Source organism: Corylus avellana, chromosome ca2, assembly GCF_901000735.1.
Source record: "Corylus avellana chromosome ca2, CavTom2PMs-1.0".
NCBI classification, from domain to species: Eukaryota; Viridiplantae; Streptophyta; class Magnoliopsida; order Fagales; family Betulaceae; genus Corylus; species Corylus avellana.
The window spans coordinates 45,040,883-45,052,526 of record NC_081542.1 but is presented as its reverse complement, the minus strand read 5'-3'; the positions used below and the strand labels follow the sequence as shown (position 1 = coordinate 45,052,526).

The 11,644-nt window shown below is 35.5% G+C and overlaps 2 protein-coding genes across 2 annotated transcripts; both read right to left on the bottom strand.

Moving 5' to 3' along the window:
• Positions 1 to 923: 923 nt before the first annotated feature.
• Positions 924 to 3,342, bottom strand: LOC132169932 (uncharacterized). The gene is made up of 2 exons (XM_059580869.1): positions 2,716 to 3,342; positions 924 to 2,603 (listed from the first exon to the last, which is right to left on the bottom strand). The coding sequence occupies exons 1-2, from the start codon at positions 3,340 to 3,342 to the stop codon at positions 924 to 926; spliced, it is 2,307 nt and encodes a 768-aa protein (XP_059436852.1).
• Positions 3,343 to 7,788: 4,446 nt separating this feature from the next.
• LOC132169930 (disease resistance RPP13-like protein 4) lies at positions 7,789 to 9,900 on the bottom strand. Its single transcript, XM_059580868.1, has one exon. The coding sequence runs from the start codon at positions 9,898 to 9,900 to the stop codon at positions 7,789 to 7,791; it is 2,112 nt and encodes a 703-aa protein (XP_059436851.1).
• Between the last annotated feature and the right edge of the window lie 1,744 nt (positions 9,901 to 11,644).

Sequence of the window (11,644 nt, the reverse complement as noted above, 5' to 3'; positions counted from 1 at the left end):
ATTAGTTTGTCCTTTAGTTATTATATATATTAAGCTGGTTTGGTAACACTAATTAGGTTAATTTGTTTTTTTAGCAAAAAAATTAAATAAGATAAATATTAACAAACAATTTAAAATACAAATTAAACACTTACAAAACATTTAAAATTATTTTCACCTTTATATACAACTAAAAAGTTCAAAAAATAAAAAATTTTAAAAAGTTTTGTCAAACTGTAGAAATATATATTAAAATATAGGAAAAACTCCCTTAAACTTTCAATGCTTTACAATCATCTCACTTAACTTCAAAAGCGTTCAACTTAATGTATCCAACTTCAAGAAGTGCGCAGAAAAATAACGATGCAAACTTATTAAATTTAGCAAGGCTACTGTGAAATGCTAGCTCTAACGGGATGATAGATCAAAAGTGATGAAAGGGTATTATTATATACCAAAGCTGATTATATATATTCCAATATAAAGTAAAGCCAAGACCAGTTCCTTTTATCTAAGAAATCTTTTTCTTTTCCCCCTTTTTCCACGAAATAACAAGGCAAATTAAGAATCAATGAAGAACATTTATAACTCTCTATTGAAGGTAGGTATCTCAAGAAGAACATTTTAAAATGACATGCCATCATGCTTACTATAATTACTATTAAATGATATGTGAAAAACGGAAGCCCTAAGAATATCATACAACTGGCGCATGGCCGGAAGGATGTCACCGGTGGAGCTAGCTCTCGGTCAGTTGATGATGGTAAATTATTATTATGTCTACTAGCCCTCGAGTTTTTAGTTTTAAAAAAAAACGCTGGTAAATTATTCCCAAAATGACGTTATTCATTCTATTAATTATAAGGAAAGTATGATAATGTTTGTTACAAGATACATAGCTTATACATGTAGTTTAAATATTCCTATCAAAAGACAACAGCAGATCAGTGACAACAATTAAATTTTGAAAACTCTGTGCATCTGGACGTAGGAGCAGCAGCCGCATTGTTATTTCCCTGATTTCTTTGACCAACGTTATCATGTTCAGGACTGTCATCAATTTTGATATCAGTTTGGCTTTCATGCTCGTAGAACTGTGTTCCCAAGCCAAGGTGATTCATCAGAAGCCAAACGAATGTCAAGAGTTCTCCACCCCTACTTGGTTGCTGTGCATGCACATTTGGTAAACACTTGATGGCAGCATAAGACATCAATTCCACCCAAACTCTGCTCATTACCCGCCATCGGTCTACACCCAATTGATCCAATTTCTCGAGCTGCTTTGCGAGGATGCATGCATCAAATAACACAGATTTGCTTTTGCTATTACCCTTCACAACAGCTTGTCTGAAATTAGAAGTTCTCACCTCTAAGACTTTGCGACAGCCTTCAGGTTGCCCCGATCTTTTTATTTTTTTTTCCCTGAAGAATCTGTTGGCTTCTGCACGAGTGTCCTGGAAGGCTATTTGCCAATTTCCCAACACCGGGGCCATCAATGCAGGCTGCATAACAACAAGATGAAACATATAATCCGAAAGTTGTTTGCATATTTCTTTATGATTAGGCTGATTCTCATTACCAGATTCGGGTGTCTTTTCTTTTTTCTTTAGACATGGGAAACGATATTCGGGTGTCAATTTTTTTTTTAGCCATGGCCAACAAGATTCGGGTGTCATTTTTTTTTTTAGCCTTGGCCAACAAGATTCGGGAGGCTTTTTGTCAGGTTGTTCCTTCTGATAGAGTAGTTCGGTAGCCAAGTGCCACAGCATAAGGCTTTCTGCGTATTCATACGCCTCGATGCTCCACTTTAGTTTGAAACTGCTAGAAGTCTGCGTAAGCGCCCACACACCTCTTTGTGAACATGCCTCCATGGCAGCTTTCAAATCGTTTGCAGTCAAAGATTTCGTCCTCAGCTGGTCGAAAATAAACTTCTCCAGCTCTTCACTGACCACCCATGTACGTGAATAAAGCAAGATGCAAATCTTGTCTAGAATTCCCTCAAGGTGGACGATTTTAGCAAACTCGGACAACCATTTTGCAGGACCTTTCAAGCAATAGCTTATCATATCATACTGGGAAATGGACCTAGACCACCTTTCTCTCCTCAAATTGAAAAATGCAATGCGTTTGCTCCACTCATGCGTCAGGGCAACGGTGGTCCAGTCAGAAAAAATAAGCATCAGAAGAGTAACAGCCTCGAAGGCTAGCGCCCCGAAGAGCAAGGCATAAGAAAGCTTGATATCGAACTCCTTTTCAAACAAATGCTTCTTCTCAATTGAACGGAATGCCAGGAATGCACCCAGGAGTGAAGAAATGCCAATAAAGCGGAAGATGTACCCAACTCGGCAACGAACCACAACCACCTTGGTGTGGAGAAGATCATAAATGAAATTAAGCTCATACGCTATTATCTTGAATGCCTGTCTTGCATTTATACTAAGGAAAAATCGTCGGCTCCATTCTCGGTCTTTTGAGCTCAAAAGGTAGCCCACAATAAGTCCCTTGAATTTTTCAAAGAGGCGGTGTGCTACTTTTAGTAATTTTATTCGGGAATCCCAATCTATCTTTTCATTTGGGGAAACCTCAGGATACTTAATCTCAGGATACTTAATCTCCATTCTATTCTGTTAAGTATAAATTAAATAATTAAAATTAATTAATTTTAAAAAAACAACAAATTAGAATAATATCATAAGTATTAAAATATAAATTAAATAATTAAATTTCATAGAGAACCTGTAAATCATCGGTGGCCTTGTTCACCGCCGCTTCATATTCAGGCCCGGGGTCTGGATCTGACAACACTGAACGACCAAAACGAACCAAGCTTGAGAGATAGAGAGCACGCGTCCGCTCCGCGTACTTGATAGTTCCGGCTACAAACACCAAGGCCGTGGGAATCCACAGCTTATTATGCTTCGGAAACGTTTGATAGAAGATGTAAGAAGTGCTGACAAGCTGAACAACGAGCCCCGTGAGGTGCCTAAACCAGAACTGATTATCCTCAATGGCATAAGAAGTAATTGTATCGGGGCCGCCAAGATGGAGCAAAAGAAAGGAAGCCCAGAATGCCATGAACTCCGCTTCATGGCTTCCTGCTTTGGGCGGTTTATGATCTCTCGCATCCTCACCTTTGTTTTTGGTGATTAGTCCGATGGCAACGGCGGCGATCCAGTCACAAAGCAAGTATGCCATCCAAACGCTCGCGTGTATCGGTTTCCGTCTGGTCCGCTTTCTCCAGGGCGATAACAAAAGTAAAGATGCCTGCATGCCGAGGCTTAAGGCAATACAGCCCCGGAGATTCCAGGACTGCCATACCCTCTTGAAGCCATCGAGGAGGACGTTGAACACATATCCTGACATATTTACCATGAATTCACATGGATGTGCTTTTGAATCCAAGATTGTCAAGTCTATATATATATATATATATATATATATATATATAAAGTCACATGACTCACGTTAATGGTGAATAAATCTCACGTAGAATCTTCATTTGGAGGATCTTGTAAATTTTCAATGGATTCAGTTGATGTTAACTTGGATCACTACTAGCAGCTTCGCTTAGATTTTTTTTTTAAGAAGAATAAACTACTTTGTTTTTCGATTCGAATAAATTTCATAATAACTTTCCTTATATTTTTTATATACCATTTAAATATTCTTTAAATTAAATGCGAGGAATAAAGAGGAAAGAAAAAGTCATTTAAACATTATTTTAAATAGGAAAATGTTAGATGCTCTCCTGGTGTTCTCCTTGTCATAGGTGGAAATTATTTTATAAAAACCAAATGAAAGAAATAAGAACAACTTTCTGTTTTATAAAATAATTTTCATATAAGATTAAGAGGATATGAGAAGAATACTAGAAGAGCATTTATCATTTTCCTTTTAAATATATGTAAAAAGAAAGAGAGGGGAGAGAAAGAATTTGTATATTAAAATAATGTAAAAGAAAAGCAAAAGTGCTACCATAAGTGCTCCATTGGGTTAGGTAACAGAAAGAGCTAGTCTGTTTTCGGTGATAATTTTTAAGAGTTTTCCTTACACTTCAGGAATATAATGAGATTTAAAAAAGATGAAGCTAGTGCTCTTATAACGTCTTTAGAATTGTACTGGAAAAAAAAAAAAAAAATTATCTATAGAGATAGTCTAAAAAATCATTTTAGAAAACAAAACCCCCTCATTTTCAATCTTTTCTCAAAATACAATTTTAGAATTTTTTAGAGGAAAAAGTCAAAGAACTTAACTGAATTTTTTTTTTTTTTTTTTACCTATTTTTTCCTAGTACAATTTTTTAGATCTTAAAAACACTTTTTAAGTTTTTTAGTGTATCCCAAACAAACTCTCAATCTCTCTAGCAACTTGTTGTCAATGGTCACAAGATTACACCCAAACCCTAGTTGACTTAAAGCTAAGCTCTATGGTTTAACACCCAGCTTCCAACTAGGGCTCACAAAACCAACTCAGATCCTGTAATGCAGGGGTGGAACTAGGATTTATGGAGTTGGGGGACGAATTTTTTTTTTTTTTTAAGATACATTAGGAAGACAGATTATAAATACAAAAGTGCATCGATACATATAATCTCTGTAAGTCTTAAATTTAATCATATAATATCACAAACATATAATAATATAAACAAATAGCAAAATAAACTAAACATGATTTATTGGGTCCAAGAAAAATGTAGCTTTGAATAAGTAGGGAAACTAAATAAATGGGGGTATTAGAAGTTTTTTTTTTTTTTTTTTTGTTAAATGTTGGAAGAGAGGGCAAAACTTAAAAAAATAAATAAATTAAAGTGGGACACAAATATTATTTTGGGGGGACAAAAGTATAATTTTGAGGGAATAAATTTATAAATATGCATACTTTAAGACACTTTTTAAAAATTTTAGCCCTTGCTGTAATGGAAGATTTAACAAGATTAGTGTCCAGAGTGGGGACGAAAACTGTATTAATATATTGGGAGATAAATGGCGCCATTCTCTTATTTCTTATACTGTCTAATCTCCGACAAGAATTTTTGACAGAGTAACTAAAGTAAAGGAGCTTATTGATAAAGACTCAAATTGGCATGGTGGAAGGAGTCAGCAATCATCTGTGGCATGGCTATATCTCCCAACAACAGCAAGATCAAATGGTGTGCATTGGTACCAATTAAGAATGAGAAATTTTTAGTCAAAAGTGCTTATCATCTCGAAAAAGGAAGGGTTCTATTCAGAAAAGGAGGATGCTCATATACACAAACTTTTACAAATTTGTGGAAGCAGATATGGCAGAGTTAGGATTCTAGGGTAATGAAGATGTTTTTATGAAGAGCTTGTAACAATATTCTTCCGCAAAGAAAAATCTCTATAAGCCGAGAATAGTTCCAGACTCACTTTGTCCTATTTGTGCATCGGAAGCAGAGACACTTGGTCACATTATTTGGAATTGTTTGTCGTGTAAAGATGTCTAGGCCGAATGTAATATGAAAATACAAAAATGTTCTAGTGATCGATGAAGATGACTTCCTAAATTTTTTTGAAAAGCTCAAAGAGAGATTAGATTCTGATCTCGCGCGCATTCTTTGTGGTTTATCTTTGTGAACAAAAGAAATTATCAATGTACGACAGGCCCATATAAAGTAATAAAGTCCCTTCCCCCTTCTTCATTTACAAGGTAAGTATCAATAAAGAACATCTAACAATATGATAGAAGGAATTAAAGTTTTATAGTATCAACTTTAACATTGTTCAACCTCCATTTTCTTGAATAAAAAGAAATAATCAGTGTACAAAAGGAATCATCTGATAAAAGTAAACTTTCCCTTTTCACTAAGAACAAGGCAAGTATATCCATAAAGAAGACATTTAGTCATATCATTGAAGCAACGAATTTTTTATACTATCAAACTTATATTCTCTTTCATTTTTAATGAGGAAAAATAAATAATCATTGCATGAAAGGCCCCATCCTATGTAAAGTAACAAACTTCAACAAGTACCTATTTCCCTTTTCTCTCTTAATAAGGTAAGCATCAATAAAGACATCTAACCCTATGATAGAAGCAATTTAGAAATCTTAATTAAAACTATATATCAATCTATGTTCCCTAGGATTCTTCCTCTTTCATTTTTATGGACAAAAAGATATAATCAGCACGGAAAAGGTTGATAAAGTTAAACTGTCCTACGTCCATGCCATTTTCTCTAATAGCAAGTTAGGCATCAAACACCATCGGTGGTGGTTGTTTAGTAGTCTCAAGAATATTTTCAAAGTGGTTATGTATGTATTAGGATGAGAGTTTGACTCTCGAAATGAGAATGCTCATTCCTATTAGTATTAGCTGCCTTGAATTCGATCTACTAATACCCTGATGGAGCCGGACCAGTCACCCCCAGCTAAAATGGGGTGGTCCGGCCACCACCTAGGGCCAAAATGGGCTGGTCAGCCACCCCTTATTTTTTTATTAATTTTTTTTTATTCTTAAATAATATTGTATTATTATTTTTTGTTAGCAGGATAGGTGTCCCATTTGTGGCTGAGAAATCTTAGCCATGAATGAGATATTTTTCAGTCCATTTTGGACTGAAGAGGATCCTATTCCGTGAAAGATGAGATATATTTTTGTACTCTTCAATATCTCTTGTTGTCATGCTTTTCATTTTGCCTAGTTGAAGAGCTTGACTAGAACTACATGTATAAAAAGAATGGTCAAACTATTGATTTTTTTTTTTTTTTTTTTTTATGCAGATTAATAAGTGTGATTTAGATAAATGATACCAAAAAATTCATACATTAATGGGCAAAAGAAAAAAATAAAATAAAATAATCAATTAGCACATTTTTTTAAGAAAAAAAACCATTACTCATATATGTTGTTGCTAATGTGCATATGATCATGAGTGACAACTTTGTACAATAATCACTGATGTACATATCATCGGCAATGACTAAAAATTGTCGTCCTTGATAGGATTGATATCATCGATGATGGAGTGTCGTCGCTGATAACTCGGAATGCAACTTATTGCCAGTCTTAGACTTCTTCAAAAACATGTATATATAGTTCAAACTGACTAGCTAGGAACGAGACTTAGGACGCGCAACACTGACAAGTTTCAATTTCTTCGGAACATCTCAAGTTCGAACTAATTTGGGACGCAACTTGGAATGTGACGCGTTGCTTGATCTTCAAGGTCCTTTAATTAATAGGTATAGTTAGAATTGACTTTAACGGAACTTGGAATGAGCAGTTTTGTGCAACTTTCAGTCTTCTCATTACATCCCATTTTAACGCAGTAAAAATTGGAACTAGAAACTATTCATGAAATACATAATTGTAGTATTTGGAGTCAGCTTTCCAACACCAACAACTATGTTTTCATTTAAGTTTGGAATAAAAAATTAAGATTATTTTTCTCTGACTAGGTCAGTGTCAGACCTTACGTTTTGATATTGGATTATTCAACACAAAACGTATTGTTAGCTCCAACGACCTCGTTTGGTTTGAAATTACTGAAATTAAATATGAACATGCATGAAGTCCTCTTTTTTTTGATAGGAGATGTCCTGTTGTTATTTCTACAGCACCAAAGCGGGATTCATATTGAACAAACATTTCATATCAGATTTAAACTGAAGATATATATACGGAGCACAGAATTTAAATAAGGAATATGAAGAAGTATTAGCAGCAACATTACAATATTGTACTACATTTTGGATACAAAGATACAATAAAAGAATTTTATAGGAGTGATGCATATATAATTAATGTTTATGCATGCTCCGTATCTTTCGGGAACTAGAAGATCTTCATTGTGTCCTCCTAAATGGAATGTAATTTTTAAAATTACAAATGAATTTGAGATAATCAAAATCACATTTATAATTAGGAGGACTTGAAAAAGAGTCTAGTTTTTCTTCTGACATTTCTGCTGTATCTGATTCCCCGCTCACCCACTCTCCATTATCGTCACAGGGGAACAAAATGAGTTTAGGACATTTGACTTTCTGCACGTACCTCAACTGTGGAAACAGTGCTCGCAGTTGCCGCCAATCCATCTGCAATTCACTCAACAACTCCAACCGTAGAATGCTAACCTTCCATTTCTCGCAACCCACTGGGTGCTGTACTTGCGATAGCTTTCCTCCCCTTACATACAGCTTCTTCAGGTTCTTCAGGTTTAAGCACTTTACCCAATGAGGCATCTCAGAATAAGGGAGATACCGGAGCTCCAGTTTCGCTAAAGAAGAAGCAGACGATGAAGATACCGTAGTTGTGTTGGTTGAATTTCCCTGTTCGATCCTCTGCTCTTTCTCTGGCCATGCTACCGATAATGACACGAGGTTTTTAAATTTTGATAAATCAATCAGCTGCTCCGCTACGTCCTGATCAGTCTTATACCTTGCGTCTACATTTATGCTCAACTTCTTCAAACTTTCCAGATTTGCCAAATCTTTCAGCTTGCAGACCTTCTCGCCGTCGTGCCCTGAAGTTTCCCCGGAAATCTTCTTTTGTTTGGGTGGTTTACCAATCAAAAACCCATGAAGGACTTGGAGTTTTGAGAGCTTGGCAAGTCCAGCTGGCATGTGGCTAATGAAGTTACACCCAGACATGTCTAACCGTGTCAGGTTTGTCAGTGAGCCTATCCCTTCTGGAAGTTTCTCTAAATATTGACAGCCATGGAGGTCCACGATGATTAGCTTGGGGAGTTTGCAAATTGAATCTGGAAGCTCCCTAACTCTAGTGATTCCCCTGAGGCTCAAGTATCTAAGATGTTTCATTTTCTTCAAACCTTTCAAGAACTCGGTATCAAATACTTCAACAGCGTCAGCCTGCTTAACCTGGTCCTGAAATCTACCCAATTGAAGAACTCTCATATTCGTCATCTCTGACAGACTGTGCTCTCTTAAATCAACATAAGGCTCATTTACATTAAACAGAGTTCCAACATTCTCCTGCTTCAGACGGAAGCCATAAGTCAACTCCCGAAGTTCCGACGATCCTTCTTCAGTTGTTACTAGAAAACCCCTCTTATTCTTCTTGTCAGAGAAATCTGCAGTTGGATTTCCATTTGGGTGAAAGCGAATGAAGTTGTTTGTTTCCGCAAGCTGAATCACAGCGTACCGAATTAACGGGTGCATTTTGCAAAGTTCTGAGCTTGGTCTGCGCTTTTTGGAAACGCTCTCAATGATGCCTTTGGCGATAAATTCTGCGAACAAATTGTTTCCCTTCTCCTCGGCAGTCTTATCTCCACAAGTCTGGGAGGATAATAACTTCTCGCCGACCCACCAGTGGACCAATGCTTTCCTCTTAATGACCACGTTCTGAGGGAACACTGAGAAACAGAGCAAACAGCTCTGCTTCGATTCATCTTTTAGACCATCGTAGACCACCTGAATCTCCTTGAGAATCGAGCTCTCAGCGATCATATTTCGGAAGTCTAGCTTTAACTTCTTAGCGAAGCGGGAAGGTTTGACGCTTCTAGACTCCAAATTACCTGAAGAGAATCCGTTGGTTAACCTTGAGACAACATTCCAGGCTCCTTCAAGCCTTTCTTCTAGGATTTCGATTCCTCCGCAATTTTTTGGTGCTTCTGTTCTTTCTTTGAAGGCATCGTCCAAATTTTTGAGAATCAAATCTTTGAACTCTTTGTTGACTTTGTCTTCCCATTCCTTTAGTGCCCCACAGGCATTTTCCATGTCACTGAGTTTCTTCTCGATTTTGTCAAACCTTTCTTGTAGACCATTGTCCTCCTTTTGGGTAGAATTAAGGTGTTGCTTTCTCTTGGATAATTGGCCTAGAAACTGCGGGATGACGAAATCGATGAATATATGGAACGGCGTGGTTCGCCCAGATTTCAAGAATGAAAGAAGATCCAAATGCTCAAATGAAGAATTTGGAGAGCTGGTTTGTTTCGACATGGTTGATTAACAAGAAGGAATTAATGACACAATAATCCGAGTAAATGAATGAAATAGTGAGGCAACGTAAAACCTCCGAGTGACAAGAAAGAATGGAACAATACAATGAAATGGAGTGAAGAAATGAGCCAACAACCTTTGCTTGACACCAGAGGTTGAAGCGAAAAATGCGCCCGGAAGCGTATGATCATGCTGCAGGACTAGAGGGAATTAGGAAGAAAGAAAACTTTCACTTAACTCCCTTAATTGTGGCTGCTTTTATAATTATTCTTTTTAACTTCAAACCCTCAGAATAGTGTACTTTATTTTCAATTTTTTATTTCAATTTCACTGATCCCTTAGAATTTTGTTTTGTTTAATTCCGTCAAAATTCTCGAGATATATATATATTAAAAATATATTATTTTTTTAAAAAAGATTTAAGCATGGGTATTTTTGCAAATTTCATTAGATCTTGAAGAGATCCCTGCATTTTTTTTTTAAATTTTTTTTTACCTAAAAAAAAAAAAGGGTTATTTCAGGAATTTTGACACTCTTTCTTTAGGATTTAATGAAAAATCCTAACGGATTGGTGAAATTAAATAAATAAATAATGATTGAGAATTTTTGAACTTGAGTAAATTGATAATAAAAGTTCAAAAAAAAAATTAACTAAAATTTCTCCTAAGAAAAAAAAAAAAGCACAAGAAGGGAACAAAAAAAAAACATTTGATTGAGTTGCGCAATCCATGATGAGTAATTTAATTTGTAGAGTGAGAGGAAAAATAGTCACATCTTAAAATGAGTGACTTTGGGCCAAAGTCATTATCAAATTATAAAATAATACACCTCTTAAGATTAACATAAAATGTGATTAATAGAGAGATAACAATATGATAGAACTTAGAAGGAATTAAATTTTTGTACCGTCAACATTAAATTCTCTAGCATTTATTCTCATTTATTTTTATGAACAAAAAGGAGATATTCAATGTACGAAATTCCCCGTCTCATATATATTATATATAAAGTAGATTATTACAGCATCCCTCTTATATCCCTATCTTCCTCCAATAACAAGGTAAACATCAACAAAGAACATCTAACCCTAGAACTAAGGAATGAAATTTTTCTAATATATATCCACGCCATATATATTCTCTAACAATATTGTTCCTCCATTTTTATGATAAAAAGGAAATAACCAGTGTACGAAAGGCATCATCCCACATAAGAGTAAAGTGTTATTGATTTCCCATTTCCTCTTTTCACTCATAACAAGGCAAGCATCGGGTGCGGTGGTCCAATAGTTTTAAAAAAAATTTCAAAGTAGTGAGATATGTATTAGGGTGAGAGTTTAACTTCAAAAATAAGAATCTTCAATCCTATTAGTATTAGATGCCTAATGAAATGCATGCAATTTTCACCTTTTTTCTAGCACTCTTCCTTGTTCATTTTAATTTATAAACAAAAGGAAATAATGGTTTTACGAAAAGACCCATTAGAGAAAAGTAAATTGTTATCGGTACACAGTATTCTCACCCATAAAAAGGCTATAAGCATCAATTTTTTTTTTTCTTTTTAGTACAATTAAAGAACATTGAGCCCACCACCAGCGGCAGTAGTTAAGAAAATCTTCATGAGGTTCAGGCATGTACTAAGACGTAAGTTTCTTGGAAATCCATGGATGTCTTGGTGGCACTACAAAAAAACAATTTTTTCCTGACGGAAATTTTCTGACGTTTCTTGGTGTCTGACACGTCAG

Bases quoted from the DNA above. Each gene is read 5' to 3' on its own strand.
- LOC132169930 (XM_059580868.1), bottom strand. From the start codon at position 9,900: ATGTCGAAACAAACCAGCTCTCCAAATTCTTCATTTGAGCATTTGGAT.
- LOC132169932 (XM_059580869.1), bottom strand. From the start codon at position 3,342: ATGTCAGGATATGTGTTCAACGTCCTCCTCGATGGCTTCAAGAGGGTA. The intron at 2,604-2,715 runs GTTCTCTATGAA...TATACTTAACAG, and splicing joins AGGCCACCGATGATTTACAG to AATAGAATGGAGATTAAGTA.